This window comes from Lepidochelys olivacea (genome assembly GCF_965140295.1).
Source record: "Lepidochelys olivacea isolate rLepOli2 genome assembly, chromosome: 10".
Lineage (NCBI taxonomy): Eukaryota > Metazoa > Chordata > Testudines > Cheloniidae > Lepidochelys > Lepidochelys olivacea.
The window spans coordinates 17,174,530-17,198,175 of record NC_140420.1 but is presented as its reverse complement, the minus strand read 5'-3'; the positions used below and the strand labels follow the sequence as shown (position 1 = coordinate 17,198,175).

General features: G+C 43.2%; 1 protein-coding gene across 3 annotated transcripts in view; it reads right to left on the bottom strand.

Annotated features, from left to right (window-relative positions):
- Positions 1-23,646, bottom strand: part of DCUN1D3 (defective in cullin neddylation 1 domain containing 3) — a 32,638-nt gene extending 8,992 nt beyond the window's left edge. Inside the window, exons 1-3 of one of the 3 annotated variants that reach the window (XM_084642077.1) lie at positions 23,610-23,646; positions 8,962-9,036; positions 2,578-3,110 (exon numbers count right to left, since the gene is read on the bottom strand). In XM_084642077.1, coding sequence (XP_084498203.1) covers positions 2,578-3,008 — 431 coding nt within the window. In that variant the 5' untranslated portion in view covers positions 3,009-3,110; positions 8,962-9,036; positions 23,610-23,646. Of the gene's footprint in view, positions 1-2,577; positions 3,111-8,961; positions 9,037-12,324; positions 12,350-22,632; positions 23,537-23,609 lie in introns of those variants that run through there. The other 2 variants (XM_084642076.1, XM_084642078.1) reach the window with 2 other exon arrangements.

The following is a 23,646-nucleotide window of genomic DNA, read 5'->3' as shown; positions in this document are numbered from 1 at the left end:
GCAATGAGATCTTGAATTTCTCTGTTTAGAGAAAAAACTAGAAGCTGTACTTTGAGAAACAATCCACCCAATGCAAGCCAGGCTGCCTGAAACCTACTGCTACATATGGTAGCTATTCTACTGGTGAAAGGATATCACTCAGGGAGTCTGCAGCAGGAAGAGCATTATATTGGTGCTGAATGGAGCCAGCCTAATAGTCAGTTGCGCAGTGCCATGCATAAGACTTGATATACCAACTCCTTTACTTCCCAGCGGCCATGGCTAGTAGTCATGAGGGAATTGCACAGACACAGCGAAGTTACTGGGCACTGGAACTTCCTAGGACAAAGTGCAATAATCCTGGGATTATTTGTTGGTAGTGTAGGACTGGAAAGCCCAACCTCCAGCATCTAATGGGAGGCTACCCATTAGTGTGCTATGCAAACAGTTTAAATCTTTTGAAATTATGACCACTAACTATTTCATTAAAGCGACTACATATCTAAATATTCGGAAGAGAGGATCTGTCTTCTCTGACTGGGCATTGAAAAGCCTCAGGATTTTGGTTGGTTGGGTTTTTAAGTATACTTGTGGGGAAATTCTGCACCACTGCGTGGGCACAGAATTCATGTCATCTGCAGATTTCTTTGCTTCCCCACAAAAAAATGACTTTTTTTGATGGGGAAGCAAATGGAAGCCGCAAGAACGGTCTTGTGGCCCTCCCCAGCAGCACCAGTCTGTGGTTTTGGGCACCCAGAGCAGCGGGCACAGAGGTAAATCACAGGGCAGAGGGAGCTGGGGATGCCTTAGCCTGCGCCGGTCAGACCCACCCCACATCTGCCCAACCCCTATGCATCCAGACCCCTCATACCCAGACCCCCACACTGAGCCTCACCCCCCTCACTCCCAGAATCCCCCCACCCCCTGCACCCAAACTGCCCCTGACAAGCTTCCAGCTTGTGGCTCCTACCCTGCACCAGGCTCACCTGTTGCTCCCAGCTGGGCTGAGGGTTGGGGGGAGGAGTGAACTTCCCCTGCACAGAGTGGCCAAGGCCCTGGGGCTGGGTCAGACCCACCCCCAGAAACCTTCCCCGGCTCCACACCCTGCCCCACTTCCTGCCCCCATCGCTCCTTGGCCGTGGGGGGAGAGGTCGCCCCTCAGCCCAACCCCATGCATCCGGACTCCTCCTCACCCAGACCTCCCTGCTGAACTCCCCCAATCCTGCATCCAGAACCCCTGCAAACTCCCATCCCACCAAGCCCCTACCTATGAGCCCCTCCCTCCTACATCTGTACCCCCACTCCTGCACTAAAACCACCACCCACAGAGCCACCCCGCACTCGAACCCTCCCCATGCATCTTGACCACCCCACTGAGCCCCCCACACCTGGATCCCCACCCCACTAAGCCCCAACCAGCTGCACCGGGACCCCCACCCCACCAAACCCCATTCTCCCAGCACCCAGACTCCCCATCTGACACCCAACCACTTTCACCTGGACCCTCCTGCAAAGTCTCTCCCACCCCATGAGCTCCTGTGCATCCAGATCCCCCCCCCCCCCCCACAGAACCCTCTCACACCACACCTGCCCCCCCCACACTAAGCCCCTCCACACTTGGATCCTGCTGAGCTGAGCCTGCCTGCCCACACCTGGTGCAGAGGGGCAGGGCCCCAGGGTGTTTCTGGGACAAGCCCAGCCCTTGCACTGTGTCAGGTTCGCGTGCAACCTCACTGCCAAGTCTGTGTCTGGAGGTGGGGGAGGAGACTGCAGGGTGATCTCCCACCTCTGTGCAACCAGCCTCCACACTTTATTGACAAATAACATTTGCAGAATTTTAAAATATTGTGCACAGAATTTTTTTTTGGGTGCAGAATTCCCTCAGGAGTATAAATATAAGTTTCCCTTCTCCCCAATACTGTGAAATGTGCTAAAAGGCAACTGGTTGCCACCCTCCACCTCAGAGAAAGCTACATTTCAGTGGTGCTGTAAATATATAGTGTTTAAAAGCATTGCTGCTGACCAGCATGAAAGACACTATATAAAAATGTAAAAACAAGGAAAAACGGTTTGGTCTCTAGCTCCTAGAATGCACAAATGCCACGTACAACACTGGCAGTCTGGGAACCTTGTACAGGAGATTAATTTACTTAGCATGCTGTTTTATCGGAACGGTAATAGCAAGTAAGTGCAGTGGATTACACAGATGTTAGTAGCTAACTTTACATTACATTTCTCTTATCTGCATTAAAGTAGAGATCAGTTTCAGCAGTATCTAACATTACTATCAAGTTGGTACTCAAGAGGATAAGACTGATTGTGATATGTCAGCGTTATACTGAAGTTCGGAGATTTCTAATGCACTTTTCACCATAGGCAGCAAAATTTCTGAAGTGTGCCTTCAAGCACAGAAGACTGACGTGTTGCAGAAAATGAATGGCATTTCCTTTCATAACTACTTTTTTGTTTGCTTAAGTTCAATCAAATTACATATTTAAAAGGAATGAGCATTCAAAGTTAACAGGGTTTCTCACCAGTATATAGAAGATATTTTATATGTTCAAATATATTCTATTTACAAGTGCTGTAGGAACTAACCTTGTAAATTTGCACATGGTAGCTGCCTGGAATTTCCAAGCCAAGACTAGCACTTTAAATTCAGTGGGGTCAACACAGAGGTCATTGCAAAAACGTTCCATGCCTTCTTCCAGTATGGCATCTTCCCGTTCGTCCTTGTATCTCCTAAACAATTCCCCAATCCTTTGGGCTGAAGATTCTTCTGTGCCGGAAACAGGCTCTTTCTTTGCATCCCCAGAGAAAGTTGAAGGTTGACTAGAGTCTAAAGCAGTATCCGTTTTCTTTGTCCCATTGACAAGTATGTCGCCAGAGGATTTCACACATACTGAGGTATGTTCTTCTTTGTGAACTGCACTTCTTTTGCCATGAGACTTGCTGCTAGATTCTCTATCTCCATTTTTGCTGCCAAGGGTGGAAGAAGGATTCTTGCACTTAGTGACACACTGGCCCATGTTGTTGCAAGCCCAGCTTTTAGAGCAGTCCCCTTCTGATCAGACGCCCTCTCAGCTGCTGTTCAATGAACTTCAACATGCCATCAGTGGGAGTCGACTAACCTGGAAATAAGGTTTAAAATCAAATCACTGTTTTCCCACAGAGACCATATTAAGTAGTTAAGTAACATTCACAGAAGAACAAACAAGAGACTAACTTCAGGAGTTTAAGCTTTGCTTACTGAAGAGGAATAATGTACAGAAAGCTAGTGTATGCCATAAATACAGGCAATTTCAACTAAGGTCTGTTGCTTTACCTAGAAATCAATGCAGCTCACTCAGCAGCTGCAGTACACTAACGCGTCCTAATAAAGGAAATTCCTAAAATTCTTACTGTAACATAGGTTACAAAGAGGTTGATTCATGTGCAGAATTCATCAAGACAGACTACTCCAACCGAGAAATATTTTAGAGGAAATCATTTAAAAAACCATGATACACTTAACATACAGAATACAAGACTGTGAAACAAAGCAACATCAGCCAAGGACACTATGTTCTGTTGGAAGCCCCAGCATTAACTTTGGCTTTTTGTTGGCTTTGGTCAGTTTCTGACCAACATTCAAAATCTAGTTTTTTGTTTCCATGTATGTTTGCATGTATGCATGTTTACAGAGGGGGAAGGTGGTTAAAACTGGAGATGCATCTTTCCTGGAAGATAATAATATGTATTTAATAGAGGAGCTATTATTCATGGTTTCAAGTACCTATCCCAGTCCCTTGGGAGAGAAGGAGTGTGAGGGACTGCGGGGGGATTTTCCAAGAAAGTTTCACACACATACTAAGGAGTTAATACTCCCAATTTCAGTTTATAAATTTAAACCAAACACCATAATTTCTTTTGTAGCCACTTCATTCTAATCAAATTATGAAAGTTACAACTTTTTTACAGAGCATATTTTACCAATGCAAAAAGATTCAGATTAAAACTAAAAGAAATCCCTTGACAACTATCATGCCAAAGGGCAGCAGTTTTAGGGCTTAAACATTTTAGAAAATCAGAGTAACTCAAAGTACAGAATTGTATATCTTATTTCTGCTCCTCCAGTCACAACTATTGGCTTGTATCTTGCCTCTGCCAATTAAGCAACAGCCTCCAATGAGAAACTGGACTTTTAGTGCCTTTTCATTACAGCTTCCCTGTTACTTTACTTCCACAACCTGGAACCAGTGAGAGATGAAAAAAGGAAGAGTAAGTAACCAATGTAAAATACAAAAAAGGCAAATAGAGAAGTATGTGTTATTCCTTCCTGCTCCTTGTCTGTTCAGGTTGTAAGTGCTTCAGGACTTGGACCTGTAATTGTAAGGCAATTGCCAGTTACCACTACCAGAAGTGGTACCAACGGCAAACGATTGCTTCAGAAACGAAGGGGATGTTTACACTGCAATCAGAGGTGTGGCTGCAGCACGTTAGTTATACTGGAGCTAGCTTTAGTCTAGCTATCACAGGTACCAATAGCAGTGACGCACAAACTGCAGTGTTTGCTGGCCGTCCAAATACGTACCCAGCGTAGCAGGCAGGCTTGCACAGCCAGTACCGAAGCCTGTGCTGCTGGGGCTAAGCCACAACAATTTAATCAATATATTTTCTCTCATCCCACATGCAATAAACTCATATATGTTTATCTTGCTTTGATCATTTGTTCTGACGGTGGTAGGGAAGGCGGTTAGTTTCACAGTTCACATGATATACTGCAACTCAGCCATTATGGCTCTGGTTTTCCCCCTCGGAAAAAAACAAAATTTTCCCCTCATTATCCCATTCAGTTTGCTAGAATCTAGAGATGGAAGAGACTTCTTAGATACTGGACATGAGAAGGAGCAGGCATCCTGTGGTTTCCAACATTCCAAATCCTTAACATCTTTTAGGTAATCTGCATCGTTTGACATACCATTTGTATATGGGGGCAAGTATCCATTTAACGTTTGTCAAGACCAGCTCTGATTTAACAGTGCTATCTTCACAAGTTCATTTTTTTAAGGGTTCGCTTAATTGTGTTTATTTTTCCCCCAAATACTATAAAGGGCTGCTTGTTTAAAAAGCCAAATGCTACTTGACATTACTGTTATAGCTCTTTGATAATTAAATATACAATCTGTCTGGTGCCATTGCTCCCATTTGCCTGCAGGTCCACTTTGCCACTTTCCCCTGCAGTCTGCATCACAGTAATTTCACTCTACTGAAAGTCAATCAATTGTGAATAGAACACTGCTGTACTGAATGCAAATTCCACGATACTAACTCTCTCCCGGATTTGCTTAAATTGATCTGAGTCTGAATCCCAGTTTACTTGTGAATGGATGGCTAATAGCTCCTTCCAGAAGTAATACGCCATACTTAGGTAACTGAATAATGTAGCTCCACAGATTAAGTTTTTGTTTCTAAGCATGCAAGAGAAACTGAGTAAAATGAAAATCCAGTGTTATAGCAAAATATTTTTTTTAGAAAGGTAGGCTTCTGGCAGGGTATAAACCAGGGGTGGGCAAACTTTTTGGCCTGAGAGCCACATCGGGGTTGCAAAACTGTATGGAGGGCCGGGTAGGGAAGACTGTGCCTCCCCAAACACCCTGGCCCCTGCCCCCATCCACCCCCTCCCACTTCCCACCCCCTGACAGCCCCCCTCAGAACCCGAGTCATCCAACCCACCCTGCTCCCTGACTGCCCCGACCCCTATCCACACCCCTGCACCCTGACAGGCCCCCCAGGACTCCCACACCTATCCAACCGCCCCCTGCGTCCTGTCCCGACTGCCCCCCAGAACCCGCCCTCCCCGCTTACCATGCCGCTCAGAGCACCAGGACCAGCAGCCACGTAGCCCGGCTGGAGCCAGCCATGCCGCCGCACAGTCTAGAGCACCAGGGCAGGACAGCGACTCTCACAGTCACACTGCCCAGCAAGAGCTCGCAGCCCTGAGTGCTGGTGGCACAGCAAGCTGAGGCTGCGGGGGAGGGGGCATAACAGGGGAGAGGCCGGGGATTAGGCTCCCCAGCCGGGAGCTCAAGGGCTGGGCAGGATAGGCCCACGGGCTGCAGTTTGCCCACCTCTGGTATAAACCATCATGCATATGGATGTAAGACAACCTATAGCTGTTGGGGGTTAGGAAAAATTTCCCTCTGGGCAGGATATCCGTAACTGCCTACTAGTGCAGGATTTAGTGCAGGTACTGGCCCAAGCCAGACGCAGGATACTGGATGGATCACTACATGGGTCACTGATCTGATCCAATATGGCAATTTTTATGTTCATGTATATCTAGAAACAAGAGAAGAAAGTTCACATTGCATGATTGTGATTTACATAATCAAGCTGTACATGTTCTCTACCTATGTGATTTTTGTTCTCACGCTTCCTAAGTAATGATTGGTTTCACCACAGAAAAAGATTGCTGATATTTTTAAGTCTGGTTTAAGTCATTTTTAAGTCACTTTTTACAATATGACAATGTTGATCTCATTACTACTTTTCCTAATGACAGTGAATATATTACATAGCATGAAGGTCTCCGTCCATCAGTGTTATCAACAGACGCTGTAGGTGAGAAGATCTTATCTTCATGGTAGTTTCAGAAATTAGTTTTAGGTTAGCCTATATTGTGCAAATTAGCCAAGTTTCAAATAAGCGTCTGCCCACGCACCTCTCCCCTTCAGAAAGGATTTTCCTATATTCCAAACCATCTGTCTGATTATGAGACTTGCTGTCTGTTAGCAGTGCTTTACTAACAACAGCACAACACCCACACCAGCAGAGCCCAGACAGTGTCAGCTATTTGTCCAGAAGTGGAACATCTCCCTTCTCTCTACTGAGTAGCTGTTCCAAAACGTAATCCTACCTACTACAAGCAGACATCAGAAGAGATTTAAAGTACCACTGTTGTAATTCCTCACTTCTCTTGTAGTACAGGAAACTTGAGGCAACATTCCAATTCTTTTGAAGTACTCTTGCTCCAAAAATAGCAAAACCAGCTTTAAATAACTTGTCCAGCTACCTCCACACTCAATTTCTCCACATATCTTGTTCTGCAACTTTCTGGTTGTTTTCCAGTGTTGCTTCAGTGTGGGAATGCTGTTCTCACACTGCTGGATCCACTCCACTTGCTTGCTAGTCTTTTTTGCTTCCCATTCCACTCGTGTTTCAAAAGTGGAAGATGCAACAGAATGGGATGAAGAAAAGAAACAATTGTGCATATGGGGAATTATATTTCTTATTGGGAGAGACGGGGGAGAAGAGATCCAATTGCAGCATCAGGAGCTCTGGTGAGAGTTCAGAATTTAGTGGGGGATCAGAAGAAAATTGCTTCTGATTATAAAGTAAGTATAGGAAATAAGTAACATGATCTCAAAGTGATTTAGATCATCTAGTATGACCAAGCAAGCATAACTGAAACTCAAGGAGAGTATTCTCACTTAGAACGTTAATATGAATGGTTAAGTTCAGATGTATCCAAATATTAAGATCTTTGCATTAGAAGGCCGTGTAATTGCCATAAGCCATATGGACAGAGTAAAAAAATATACACTAAACGTATTTATAAATGTGAGTTGCAATTTGATCAAAACATCAGGACAAGTGAATAATGATAAAAACTAGGAGGAAAAAGCTGCAGATACCATTCGTTATAGACTACTACTAGAGAATAAAATCTGGACCAAAATCTAAGGAAATCAAAGCCACAGGATACTGTACTCCTGAAGGATTTTGACTACTCAGACAGCTGTTGAGCAATAATTGACAGTTAAGCATGAATCATCTAGAGATGTCTATGTTATAAGAAAGACAGGCTCATGAACCAGAAAATGGAGAATCCAGAGCACCATTGTGAAACTATTTTTTCCAACCAGAAGGAAGCAACTGAGAACCCAGCAGCTAGTAGTCACTACCAATAAGTAAAAGCCCACCACTAAGAATAAGATTTGCAGACTTCCATATTATACATGAAATAAAATTAAAGAGGTAGAAACCATTAGGAAGATCTTATTAATACAGCCATTAATTTTAAAAAGTAGGTAAGAAAGTAATTGAAGGGAATAATACTGATGAACTGACTCCACCATAGCAATTATTTTTGAAGTCAAAGAAATAGGAATATTCCATAAGAATGGAAAAAAGCAAGCGGGTTTGAGGGTTTTGTTGGGGGTTGGAGGGTTAAGTTAGACAATGCCTTACTGCTCAGTAAGTTTAACTGCAACCACTAATATAATGGAACCAAGAGTGAGACAAGAATCCATTAACACCTGAAGAATAATGAAGTCAGGAGCAATAAACAGCACCAGAATGTTTTTAATTTAATTTAAACTAGAACTTACAAAATTCAAAGGAGAGTAATAGGACAAAATGGCAGTAGGTGTCAGAGGAAACCCAAAACAGATCTCCCTTCATTGCATGAAAGAAATGAAAAGTTTAGGGATTCCCACTGCAAATGGAAGTTCAGCCATGCTAATTGGTATATCCCCTTCCATCGTAACACAGGGAGCATACTCCATGGCGACAGCATGGCTGAAGTTCTGCAGGATATCCTCACTGTCTCAGCATCTCCCAGCAAATCCCTAGAAAGTTTCCAACAGAAATTAATCCAGACTCCTACAGAATCCTGGCTGTATGGCATGACAACATAGTATCCAGAGGACCAGAGGCTGGAGGCTGAGGAGAGGCTGTTGGGAGTACCATGGATGTTCCAGCTCTGTGCAGATGCTCTGGAATGCGTAGAATGTCTTAGGATACATCTAAGACAGGTATTACCCTGCGACCTCTTCAGGCTCTTTCACTTTTCTTCCTACCCATCCAAGGTTTCTACCTTGGAAACTTTACAGAGGTCGACTCTAGTTATTTTACTCAGAAGGGAATGGTCAGGCTGCTCTAATAGCAGTTTTACCTTCTCAAATGTCTATTAAGCATCACAAAAAGTTTAATACTTACATAATCTCAAATCCACGGGGGATCATTTCTTTTTTTTTAAGTTTTCTGCAGACTTCCAGGTCTCCACATGGAATGCTGTAAAACAAGAGGACTACTCAGAAATCTTTACATTTTAAAAGCAGACTGCAATAAGTGTAAAATGCACCTTTAAAAATACAACCAACTACCACTATACATGAGAACACCTAAGGAATTTGCAATATATATATTATATATACACATATACATACACACACACACACAACTGAAATCTATGTGTTGTAATAGTAACATTTCTACAAACTATGCAGCCTTTCCATTAGTAAGCGATTAGAGCGATATTAGCCAGCACTAGCTCAGTTTCAGAGACAATTCGCATCAGGCTGCTACATTGTTATTTGTACCTAGAATATAAATAAGGTATCGGAAACAGCAACACTATTTTATCTCAATGGAAGTTTCAGCTTACAGCCATTTCGCTAGCCTGCGCGTTTATGACTTCTAGCGAGGTGCTTCATTTCTTGCACTCAAGACAAGTTAGAGTGAATACTCTAGTATATGCACTAACCAGCAATTAGCAGTGAGTAAGGGGACATCCAGTCCCTAGGACAGGGGTGGGCAAACTACAGCCGGCGGGCTGTATCTGGCCCTTTGGACACTTTAATCTGGCCCTCGAGCTCCCACTGGGAAGCGGGGTCCGGGGCTTGCCCTGCTCCACATGTGCTGTGGCTCAGCGTGGCTCCCGGAAGCAGCGGCATGTCCCCCCTCCAGCTCCTGTGCATAGGGGCAGCCGGTAGGCTGCACACACTGCCCCTACCCCCAAGCGCCGCCCCTGCAGCTCCCATTGGCCAGGAACCATGGGTGGCACCTGCGGACAGGGCAGCAAGCCGAGCTACCTGGCTGTGGAGGGGGAACATGCTGCTGCTTCTGGGAGCTGCTTGAGGTAATTTTTTTAGACTGTATTTATTGCAGTTTGGAAACGTTTGACATTTTATACTGTTGCTCTTTCCCTGGAGCCTGCACCCCTGCCCCACTCCTGCACCCCAACCCCTTGCCCCAGCCCTGATCCACCTCCTGCCCTCCAAACCCCTTGGTCCCAGCCTGGAGCACCCTCCTGCACTCCCAACCCGTTATCCCCAGCCCCACCCCAGAGCCCGCACCCCCTCCCATACCCCAACCCCCAAGTTCGTGAGCATTCATGGCCCACCATACAATTGCCATACCCAGATGTGACCCCCGGGCCAAAAAGTTTGCCCACCCTTACCCTAGGAGAACCAAATAAATACCATTTTGAGTGTAGCTCTACTCTGAAAAGGGACCGCCCCCAAAAAGAGCATTGTAAGGTTCCACGTTTATTGTGTCTCATGGACTTCCAGATAAAACCCAGGTAGGGTATGTCTAGACTAGAGCTGGAAAGTGTGAAATGCTGCTGAAGGCCAGATGCCAGCAATTTTAACATCTGTTAAAACAGTTAGCTCCAACCTTTCCCTAGTTATTTTTAATTCAGTTGTGTTGCACATTGCTCTGTTCAGACTCTATAGTAAGTACCCTGATGCTTGTATCAATCTCTAAATAGCTCCAAACAGCAAGGGATAGTTGGTTTCAGAACTACTCAAAGCTGGTATTTTAACAGAAGTTCTTACCATTGGTTTGCTAAACTTGTAAGGTTAGACTTACCACACCTCACAACGCTAACGTGTGGGATTCAAAATAAAGAAGTAGCTTGAGCTAGCAGTTAGGGAAGTCGTATCTACTCAAGTATATATTTTAAAAGGTCCTCCAGAAGATCAGAGTTTTTGTGGTGAGGGCCAAAGTACACTTTAATTAGGTCCCTGGGTCATGGCTACAAAGTTATGGTGGCCATGTGCTATTGTCAGTTCATGGCATCTTCCTCACTGGTGTCAACAGAAATTTTACACCAAAGCAATTTAGAAGGTGGCCCTTAACTTTTTAGTGGTTTAATACTCTGTGGGAAAAAAAGATTATGCAAAAAGCCATCAAGAGCACCATATCTTCCCTCACTTTTCCTCCCCTTCTGCTGGATATCATGCAGTGGTTTTAAGACTTTTTGGCATCTCCTTCTGGCTTCCTATACTTCCCCATTTTGGTGCTTTGGAACTCTTGATCTCTGCAAGAAAGGCATCATTTTAATATGGAAAGGCTGCAGAAGCAGAATAACTAGTGTTCTAGTCACTTTCCTTCCAGGTGCAAGAGCTTCTGCAGTTGAGGAGGAAACAGTTATCTTTGTGAGGAAAACAACAGTAGTATGATCATACTCTTTTTGCCCTCTTCAGCAGGCTTTATATACGAACAGATAGAGGTGGACAGAAATGGACTTGGGCCACGTTTCCACTTGGAAGGCTTTGCCAGTACAGATATACCAGCAAAGCACTCCTACTGTGGACAAAGCTTATACATGCAAAAGTGCACTTTTGTCAGCATAGCTTATCCAGCCCCAGTCCTCCTCTCTCCTTCCACCAAGTGAAATAAGCTAAACTGGCAGTATAATGCATCTACACTAGGGGCTTTTGCTAGCCAAGCTATAATGGTTGGGGATCACACATCTTCACATCCCTGCCGGACATAGCTAGGCCTAAAAAAATGTGTTGTGTACAACTGGCCTTAGTCCCATCCACGGCAGAAGTAGATATGTGTGAAATATTTCACAAGGAAGCCTAGAAAAAGGAAAGGTTTTCCAGGTTTTGTGGTAATTGAGGAGCTCTAATCAGGAATGTTGAGGTTCAAGAATCTTTCAGTGAACCAGAGAAATGTTATGAACATGAGTGAAACCACTGAAGTTCTGGTTTTGCACAAATTCAAGACAAACAAAATGAAGTAAAATTCTAGTGTCAGATGAATTTTGCTTTGAGTTTTGGGTCCAAACCCAGGGGATGTGAACCCAGATGAATCAAAACTGGAAAAAGTTTGCACAAACTTCTGCAAACAGAAATATTTTATTTTGGGGTGTGGGATTAACACACACATACACACACCCTGTGCATGAGGCCTATTAAAATAGAAAAGTGATTAGGATCACACAAACCTCCCTAGTTTGTCTTTGCAGCCAGCTCTGTATGGAAGTGACTGAGTACACTTTTGGCTGCTGCTGCTCGTGGGCGAAATTATAGCGTAATCAAGTGATGGAAGAGCTGATGAACACATTGCTCAATCAGCAGGCGAGTTAGAATTCTGAAGCCTACAAACTGTTCGGCTCCCCCGAGGTGAAGCTCTCTCTCAAGGGAATCCTCAATTTAAGTAAGAAAAGTCAGTTTAAAGTTGAGCTAGACAGGGAAATGAAGTGTAGAATCAGAGGACAAAACCCCCACCTTTGAAATGTCACCCTATATTTCTAGAAGCCAGTTTACAGCAAGTCCAGAAACTCACTATGACTGCAGCTCATGGTTTGGGGCCAATTAGCTGTGCCAAGAATCAGAATTTCAGACGCTTCGTCGTAGCATGACCTGCGACCGTCTTCCAACATCCAAAGCTACCCTGCAGCAAGTCCCATAATAGCTGGGAAGTAGTTAAGAATTTGTTAAATGATCATGTCTAGACATTGTGTTAGCAAAAGACGTAGTCTAGGAATGTACCATTAAAGAAAGTTCTTTCCTTCCATGCACTCCGCACAGAAGACACCTGTTCTGCTATGTTCTTTATCCAAATGCATACTATGAAAGGGAAAGAGCAACAGTATAAAATGTCAAACGTTTCCAAACTGCAATAAATACAGTCTAAAAAAATTACAAGTAGGTGTTTCAGCCCATCATGCTGTGTTAATTTTAGAACAAGGCTAACTGAAGAAAACAGACTGAAGAACAAAGTGAAAGATGATAGGGGAAGACATATCTAAAAGATTGGAGTAAAAACACGGAGACATTCTATACCCTGGGGGAACACCCTGTACCCCCACCCCCATATTTCTCATCTGTATATAATTATGATATTACATATAAAGCATGCCTTATAAGGTAACAGGGGAAAGATTAGGATCTGCTGAAAGTCATTTCTCTATCCATATATGTATATAATTAATGCATAGGAAGTTATGAGAATTGTGTTGTATGGTTGTCACTAAAACATGCTGTAAGTTGGGGAATCAGCCAGCTATTATCTCCCCAGAGGCAACAGCAAGGAAAGTAACCAACGCCCGCCCGGGCAGGGTGTCAAACAACCCCTCAACAACCATTGTCCAGCACGAGAGCTACAATTCAATGACTCATCTGCATGAGACCACACCAGGGGAATTGCTCGACCTTGCCTGGAGACTCAGCAATGCCCGCCAGACATGCCTGGACTTGTGCTCCCCAAGCATATGGGGCTGAGGATATAAAACAGAACACAGTGGCCACATGCTGGGCCTTTCTCCTTCACCCACCTACGCTGCAAGTAACAAGGACACTCTGAAGACACCAACTGAGGGGACTGGCCCAGATTTCAAGGATGAAATCTGTGTACTATGAACTGCAATATCCAGTGGTCAGAAAAACTACTTAGTCTAGTTGTTGCCCAGTCTAATAGGGTAGAGAGTTTTTTGCCTATCACTTAGGGCTCGGCTACACTTGCGAGTTACAGCACAATAAAGGAGCCCTGGGCACACTAGCTCACTACCCGTCCACACTGGCAAGGCACGTAGAGCGCTCCGAGTCCGCAGCTACAGCGCTGCTGGTACTCCACCTCGGCGAGTGGAATAACGTTTGCTGTGCCCTCGCTGGAGCGCCGCGGCGCCAGTGTGAACGAGGTGTTACATTACTGCGCTCTGACCAGCCTCCGGAAAGGTCCCATAATCCCCTTAAGTCAAGTGGCCACTCTTGTCATTATTTGGAATCAGCTGTAGGAATGCGGAAATGCCCTTTGAAAGCTCCGTTTCTGACAACTGGCTGCTTATCTGCTCCGAGACAAAGCAAGCCATTAGTGTGGAATGCTGTGTGTGGGAGAGAGGCGAAGGGGGGTGACGGGGGTCTGCTGCTGTCTGAACTTACAAGACAGCATGCTGACATGCTCTCAGTCCCCCAAAAACCCACTCTCTCCCCCCCCACATACACACAACACTGGAGAGAAAGAGAGTCACACTCCACCCCACCTCCCCATTTGGAAAGCACGTTGCAGCCACTTGCATGCTAGGATAGCTGCCCATAATGCACCGCTCCCAATGCTGCTGCAAGTGCCGCAAATGTGGCCACGCCAGCGCGCTTGAAGCTGTCAGTGTGGACAGACTGCAGCGCTTTCCCTACTGCGCTCTCCAAAGGCTGGTTTAACTTAAAGTGCTCTACATCTGCAAGTGTAGCCATGCCCTTGATATCACTTCAAATCTACTGACTACAAAAGGTAGATTTTTTTTACTGTTTATCTTTACCAGTGAGTTTGCCTAAAATGTGTGGTAAATCTGCTCAGGTTTTGTAAAGGCTGGTATATGCCCACTTTCCACTGATGAAGTGGTGAACCAATTAATAAATCTGCATTGCTCGTCTTGAGAGTGCAAGCTGGTAATGCTGGAAGCTGGGGGAATTTGGGCTCTGGGGCCTTTCTCTGTGAGATTCATGAGCGGCTCTGGGAGCATTCATGCAATGTAGCTGGGTGCGGAGTCTCCACATGCAGTCGTGCTGAGCGATAACAGCACCTGGAGGGGTTTGCTGCTGGCCACTAGCAAGGCATTGTGAGAGACAGCCCAGGGGGCACAGCGGTCCCACAGTCCCAGGCTCCATCCCGGGGATCCCGTCACAGGTACTCACAACTAGTTTTGTTCTTTAAAAGACCCATTGCTTGAAGTTGCTTTTGGATCCCTTTGCTTTTTCAGCAAAGGCAGCCCGTCACACTACTCTTGCATTGGTTCTTGGATGTTTTCCCTCTTCCAAACCTCTATCTTTTATGACCTGAACCACAAAGTAACCGCAGAGTTTGTTCCTTTTCATTTTCTATTGAACATCATTTTTAAAAAGTTTATAAATCCTTTAGGACACAGGTACAATATCATGGGGTATATCCTGTACTTGTAGGTGGTGAGCTGATGATTTCTTTGGTCTTCTCCATACAAGCTACAATCCTAAGAAGCCCATCATGCAAACCTAGAAGCCTGCTTAGCACACTAGCTTTTCTTATTATGTATACTACAGTTTCCCCATCTAAGCCTGAGCTAGGCTCAGTACAATCACATAGTGTGAAACAGACTTTGCTTTGAAGAGTTTATACAACCAAAATAGGTGGACAGTGGGTGGAGCGGAACCAAGCCACAGCCAGATGAAGTGACCACTCAAATATATGGAGTCAGTTAGTGGCAGAGCGTGAACCACAACCCAACTCTCCTGCTTCCCAGTCCAGTTCCTATCCTCTAGCTACTTTAAAATGACAACATTTTAACACATAAATGAATATTTCTTTCACTGCATGATACTCAGATTTGTTCCTCTTTGCTTAGAAGCAAAGATGTTTTTACTGATAACACTAGCTATTTAAAGATTAAACGTCTAATTTTCATAATTCCTTATTGACTTCACTGGCAACTCTGGATACTTAGCCACTCTGAAAAGTCAAGCCGTAAGCCTACTGATTTTTTAAATGCTAAAATACTAATAACCAAGCATGTTGTTTCCAGAGTTCATTATTGGCTTTAGCATAACTTCATTGTTACTTGAGGTTTCTAATACAGAAGTTGAATAACCAAAATAGCACACCAGCATAGCCACTAGTAAAATTAACAAGTAGTTTAAATATGCTAAGCTGTGATGCCATCGTATTGCACAAGCTAAAGGCAATAAGGCTGCAGGGTAAATGACAAATGTAAGGTAAGATACTGATATGCAGAGTCCTAGATTCTAAGGCCAGAAGGTACCCCTCTGATCATCTAGTCTGACCTCCTGTATAACAAAGGCCAGGGAACTTCCCCCAAAAAATTCCTACAGGAGATTTCAGAAAAACGTAATTGTAATTTAAAAATCTCCAGTGATGGAAGATCCACACGTTTTGGTAAATTGTTCAAACAGTTAATTACCCTCACTTTAAAAAAAATTTACGCCTATTTCCAGTCTGAATTCGTCCTGCTTCAACTTCCAGCCGACTGGTTTGGAAGTAGCTGGCCTGCAAGCATTTAATCTCTTTGAGCATTATCAATTTGCCCAGGACAAAATAGAATCTGTAGAAAACTCTGCCCAGACTATCGTCAAATCAGCTTGAGTAGGAGACAACAACTCCCTCCTTCCCAGCAATAAGCAAATTTACTTGTAAGACAAATTTTTTAGACTGCAATGTGAATTAAACATGTTTGTGGGACTTAACCTGTCTTACTTTCCTTAAGAATTCTTGGAAGCTGTGAGACTGCTTCCATTTTTTTAAGAAAATTAAATCTAGTTTTGGTAGATCTGTCAATGTAAATATACTTAATTTATTCTGTATGTAGAAAATAAGAATATGAAAGCAAACAACTGCCGAATAATGTATAAAATTGGACTTTTCTCCCCAAAAGCAGATTCCCTGCTTCAGCTGATTAATGGTGTTATGACACAGGTTCAGTGCATGGTGGGACATCTTGGCATGAGTGGGAAAGCCCCAACCTGTAGGATAGTAACTTTGGCAACTTGTTGGACAAGTTGTAAAATTCTAAAAAGAGGAAGAGGCCAAAATACCTAATGAAGTCAGGTTTTAGAATTCAGATGCTCATAGAAATTTTACAAAAACTTTGCTGTCCACCTTAATATTTTCATTATTATATTTAAATTTACATGTTAGCACCACACAGGAATTATTTGTTCTGAGCACAGTCAACTCCCAAGGAAATTCCTTCATTGGCATGGGGGCAGTATTTAAATTATGTATACGGGATTGTTTTAAATAAAATCTTAAGGTAAATGGAAGTGATTAAGAATAAAAATTTAACAGAGTATATTTTGACTTCTATACAGTTTATTTATTTTTAAAACAGAACCTAAGAATGGCCATACTGGGTCAGACCAAAGGTCCATCTAGCCCAGTATCCTGTCTTCCTTCAGTGGCCAATACCAGGTGCCCCAGAGGGGATGAACAGAACAGGCAATCATCAAGTGATCCATCCCCCTTCACCCATTCCCAGCTTCTGGCAATCAGAGGCTAGGGATACCCTCCCTGCCCATCCTGGCTAATAGCCATTGATGGACCTATCCTCCATGAATTATCTAGTTCTTTTTTGGTAAGTAAAGGAGAAACTAATATTAAATTACCTGCAAAGGCCTGATTTCCCAAGTTTTGCTTTCTTTATTACTGTTAGCAGCATAAGGAATGCAACTTATGACTCTGTTTAGAAGTTAGCAATATCACCATCAATAGCTACACTAGAAATATAGAACCTTTGAGTGCCTGAACTCAGGTTATAACCAATAACAAAGCCTTTTGGTTCTCCTTTAGAAGGTTTAGTTTGGTTGGTTGGTTTTTGTGCGTTTTTTAATAGCTTGAGCCGACACGCATTTTGATAATAGCTTGGCACTTAAAAAAAATAAATAAATAAAGGCAGCTTTCACTTCACCTTTGAATTCATTAGATGATTGCTCACTTTTGAAAAATTAAAATGTACCAACCATAATAGCTACACTCACTGCGCAGAAGGCATAACATACAATTTCAGATACATGAAGCTTGGATACTTTATGCACTTTATCTTCAGCATTTCTAAAGCATCTATTACATTAGTGTCTATATACTGAACAAGAGTACTGAGAGGCCCTGCTATATTGAAAATTCTGTAATGCAAACATTTAATATTTAGCTTGGGAACAGTACCACTGCCCCATATACAAATACCCACAAACTATAGGAGATTTGGATTCAAACTTGTTTGCTTGAACCCATCTCTAGAAGACAAACACACACTTGATTTTTTTTTAGTAATCTCTAATGTTTGTCTGAAGAGATTGGCCTTTTCCCATCCCCACAAGGCTAACAAAGGGTCAGACTGAGGCTTAGATACATGAAAGTAACAAGAAATTAGATTGTAAAAGCTAGGAAATCCAGAGTAAAAATTGCTGCTCATCCACTTTTGTGCACAAATAAAAAAAACAGAATCTGTGCATCACACACTCCTGTTGAGATCTGTTTAATATTTATACCCAATGACATATTAGCAGCAGCATGACAGCCTTAGATATCAATTTGCTCACTTTTTCAGCTTAACTTTTTGGTTATAATGGAAAAAACTGACAGAAGTTCAATAGTAGCACTACTGGTTATTAAAGGTTTGCCTGCTCTAAAGCACATATACATACAGAAGCGATGGTGGCATTTAGAACTATTCTGTGAAATGTTGGTAAAGTATCATAGCTAGGGCCCTACCAAATTTAGGGTCCACTTGGGTCAATTTCACGGTCATAGGATTTTAAAAATTGTAAAATTTCATGATTTCACCTAGTTAAATCTGAAATTTCATAGTGTTGTAATTGTAGGGGTGCTGACCCAAAAAGGGGTTGTGAGGGGGGGGTCACAAGGTTATTGTCGGGAGGTTGCGGTACTGCTACCCTTACTTCTGCGCTGCTGCTGGCAGCGGCGCTGCCTTCAGAGCTGGGCAGCTGGCAAGCAGCAGCTGCTGGCTGGGAGCCCAGCTCTGAAGACAGAGCTGCCCCTAGCAGCAGCACAGAAGTAAGGATGGCATGCTATGATATTGCCACCCTTACTTCTGCGCTGCTGCCTGCAGAGCTCTCAGTCAGCAGCCGTCACTCTAGGACCCCCCAGCTCTGAAGGCAGCAGTGCAGAAGTAAGGGTGGCATGGTATGGTGCTGCTACAGGCGAAGCGCTGCCTTCAGAGCTGGGCACTCGGCCAACAGCCGCCACTTTCCGACCACCCAGCTCTGAAGGCAGCACAGAAGTAAGGGTGGCAATACTGTGACCCCCTTTTGGGTCAGGACCCCCAATTTGAGAAACGCTGGTTCCCCCGTGAAATCTGTATAGTAGAGGGTAAAAGCACACAGATTTCATGGGGGGGGAGACCAGATTTCACGGTCCGTGATGTGTTTTTCATGGCTGTGAATTTGGTAGGGCCCTAATCATAGCTCATGCTTAAATCTAGTCTGACCTCCTACATTTTGCTCAGTATTCCTAAAATGACCAACAAACAGTTCTTGACTATATCTGAGCAATAGTGCCTCAAACATCATTCTTCCACTGCCCAAATGCTCCCATTAAAGAACACTTTTCTAATACCTACCCTATTATTTTCCTTCAAGATATCAGTTCTTCTCCCATCGCTTACACAAATAATTAAAAGAGTCTCTAAATAATTCCCATTCATATATCTAGCTTGAAGGCATTTATAGACAACATGAGTATGTTGGGTTCTCCATTCTACAGAAGCATAGCTCCCTCAGACTCTTCAGGTCTTAGCCTCCAATTCCTGGATCACCTGTATTGCCCTGCTTTGTAATTTTTCTATCGTGTTTGAACTGTGAAGTTCAGAACCTCACACAGAATGTCAAGCGAGAGGTACATAAGGCTATACAACTATCTCACCTGTTCTACAGGTGATCCCTTTACGTAGGCATAAACACCACATACTGGGTATATTTGCCATGGTATCAGAGCCGCAAATTCATATTTGGTTTTCCAACTATCATCATCCCTCGGGCTCTCAGACTCTCTGAATAACAAAAGTTGCCACTGCTAAGCAGTTCCCAAGATGCTATGTCATGGCAGCATGAAGTTACAGTAGATGTCAGCTATAAAGGATTATAGTTAGGACTCTTGGGTTTTCTGACCTTAATTTGTAACTACTTAACATTCCAGCACTTTAAGTATTTGACTCTTATGAGACTTCTAGACAAGATAAGAAGTCTGTTGTCTGCCAAGATAACTCAGTTGTATAGAAGGCTGCCTAGCATTTGTACACTCTTCAAGAGAGCTTCAGTTTACTAGGATCTGTTTAAAGAGGGTAAATTGCAGTTGGCTCTTTACCAGAACACATGCTAACGTAAGTTACTATGCAATTACCATTGTTTCAAGTTGAGTTACTATGTCATTACTGCAGAATAACCTACAGTCAAGTATACAATTAATCCATGTCACCAGTGCAGATAATCCACAAAACATTAAAACCATTTAAGATATTGTTTGAAAAAATTTCTAGACACCCAAAAGCCAGAGGACAAAGCCTGCCAATAAGGGGCAAATAAAGATGAAGGCGACCGAAAGATAAGAGGCAACCCCTTAATGTGAACCCCACCTGCATGGAAGAAAGCAGGATTTGGGATTCCTAGCAGGGTTGCTACAGGTCTCCTTTGTATCAACTGGCTAGTAAGCCTCTAATATGTCTCAAGTTTATTCCTTCATCCCCTCAGGATCCAGGATAGGAAAGATCTTTCTTCAGCCTTAGTGTTGGGAGTGGAAAGAATCTCTGTTACTCTAACAATTCCCAGCCTCCACTTTTGGTGTCCTTCCATCCCAGCCAACAAAAATGTACTTAAAATATTTCTAGAATACTCATTACTACAGTACCTAAATGCTTAATGGAACACCTCAATTGTTTGTGCTGTTTGTACCTTTTACAAACACAGCAGAATGAAAGTGTGTCAGTTTCACCACTACCCACAGGGATATCAATAATAGTAGTGACACTAACCAATACCTCCTACACCAACAGCAGCAAAAACCACCAAGACTGCCGGAGCATGGGGCAACAGAGGCAGTGACATTGTTTGCAGAGTCCAGAAGACAGCACTGGGCCAGTTTACAGTGGATTCACTTTCAGAGTGTTATAGTCACAGCTATAGAGGCTAAGATTCTTTTTAAAATGATAGCTCAGAATATTACTTTCCCCATCTATCCTCCCTCTTCCCACTCCATACACATACTCATGGAGCACAAGGTACAGGATTCTATCTATCTCCTACATAGGGCTACAAAGAAGAAGGCGGCAGAGTTCTCTTCATTACCCTCATTGACATATACAGAAGAGAGGTCAGAACGTGGTCCTTGAATTTGAAGCCAGTCAGATAGCCTGGCAGCCTCTATCCTTTGGACAGTGCTCCACCTCTAAGTAATCTTTTTTTCCAGACTTGCAGAAGTAACTGCCCTAGATTTTGTTGCCCAAATCACCCTCTTGTCCTGTTATTGTTATTGTTGCCCTCCTTCATGTTAAGTGCTTAAGATCATAGCACCAAAGTGTATTACAAAAATTTATAAAACCCAATGAGTTATAAAAAACTACTGCTACAATCAGAGACTGAACAAATCAGCCAAGTTTATCAGGAACAAGACAACACTTAAGTAAGAGCTAAAGCAAAACACTGCATTCTGAAGGCCACCAACCCCATTTCTGGGATCTAGTGGCAAATTAGAGATCATACAGGTTATCAGCCTCAAGACTGAAGGAATCACAAGAACATCAAGTTGAGCTGTCAAAGAGTATTACTGCTACAAGTACACCCTTAGTATCTCAGCAATCTTTAAACAAATTTATGAATGTTGAGCTCAACATTAGCTATTATGAAATAATCAGAATAAAAAAATTACTGTATAACCTGAACTTTCCAACAAGTTTCTAACACCAGTTGCACTGGACTTAGATCTAGTTTGTCAACACAAATCAAGAACTCTACTGCTGCAGCTCCTTTCCACCCCTGATAATACTGATACTTAGTTGCATACTGCATGTTGCCTTTCATCTGAGGGAGCTATAAAAGCTCTTCACAGACTATTAATTAAGCCTTACAGTACACTTGTGAGGTAATTTTTTTAAAAAATAAGAAAACAGAGCCAAGAACAGATATCATGACTACGAGCCCTATGTTTTAGCCAAGAGACCATCCTTCTGCTCCTGATAAGTACCTGGAAAGTGAGTGACCAGAGACCCAGCAAAGCCTTTATTAGAGGCACACTCAAGAGGCACAAATGTTCAACATTACTTCTTTCCACTGTTAGCCCAAGTCAAATATTAACAACTACTAACCATGTATTAAATGTTTAACATGGAGATTCCAAACTAGATACTAGAAATCTGTATTTAGAAAAAGATATCTTCTAACCATTCTAGTCAACTACTTCCCCAAATTTAAAGGCAGAATAATTAGTTTACAATGGAACAATCCTGAAGTTGAAAGGCTGATCACAAGAGTATTAGGAGTCTTCAGAAAATATAGTACTGGCTTAACTTGAAGCTCTTCCTTAAGAGCCAAATGTCTAGTATTGGAATGTGGTACTCAATGGCAATTGTGAGGTTAAAAAAAACAAAAAACAAAAACAAAAAATGTTGTTACAATCCATACCACAGCCTAAAGATGGAATAATTAATTTAGAAGAATGTTCTGAAAAACAGGCATCTTGCCACAGAAATCAAAGGTATCCATGCATTTTTATAAAACATAGCATCAATCGTTTTAGCTACGCTGCATAAAGAAATCCAAATATTCCTTTTGATAATCGTAGTACGAAATAAAGTCTTTCCAATTCATGTTTGTTTCAACATTGTTTACATAAATTACTCCCATCTTACCTATAACAGTGTCTATATAACCTAAGCACTAGGCGTGATTAGGGAACATTTGCAGCTTTCATGCTCAATACACACATGATGTATACTAAAAACCTGGCTGGGTGAGGTCAGCATTTTCAAATAATGGAAACAATTCTGGAAACAAGAATAACTTCACCCACACATACTTTCTGAAACATACTATGAACGTGTATATACACACACACACGCATAATTTAGCATTAGATTATTGCTAAATATTTGTAAAAGAATACCTTTGTGGAGTGTGTTTATGAGCCAGCTGGTGGCCACCCTTCACCCTAAAGGTGGTTGTATTTCAGTAACGATGTTGATAATTTATAGAAAGACATTTTAGCATCATTGTACATAGCACCACAAACAAAATATGATCATCACTTCAACAGATACTATGAGTTAATCACTAATCCCCTTGGGGCCAGGGAACTATACTTCTCTTAAGCTGCTTAAATAGCCTTCAAGTAGGAAGATCATATAAAGAAAAGAGGTGAAAAAAGCACACTGGACTGGAACGCTAGATTACAGCACCACATTTTCTAAGCATGCAACAAAACTAAATCCTCCCACCCTTTACTTCACATACATTAATACCGTGGGGTTCTCTCTATCACCCCGGTCCTGATAACCTCCAATAGCTCCAGAGGAAGAGTCTGTTTCTGTTTAAGGTCTAACCCTGAAACCGCTGTACCCTATACCTCTAAGAGGGGTACGTGGTGGGGAGAAGGAGATAGGCAGAGGAACTATTTGTTATCAGAGCGCTGGCGTTAGTTATTGTTGCAGGAGCTTTAGGATACTCGACCCTAGAAACCGCCCCCATGCAGATGGCAAAGGGATGTACACAACCCCCCCGCGGTCCATCGTTAAGAGTTGCGGATACACCCCCCCCCCACACACAACCCTGTAAGAGGAACAGAGATCCCACAACTTCCCCCCGCTCTCCCACTCGGGGGGTGGGGGGGGAGAGACCGCACAGCCTCCCCCCGTTGGGGAGCAGGGCAATGGGCAAAGACCCTCCCACACGCAGGGGGCTGGAGAGCCTAGTTCCTGAGCTGGGGCACTTAAGGATGATTCCAGTGGATGATACTTCCTTCCAGCCCTATTATCTCCTTCCCCCGACCCCATACAGCCCACCTAGCCCTCCCGGCCCCCACAGCCCAGCACAGGCAAAGCCTCCCTAAGACGGACGGGAAGAGATAGGGTCCAATTCACTCACCCTCGGCAGCTCCCAGCCAGACTCGGCTTCGACCCCC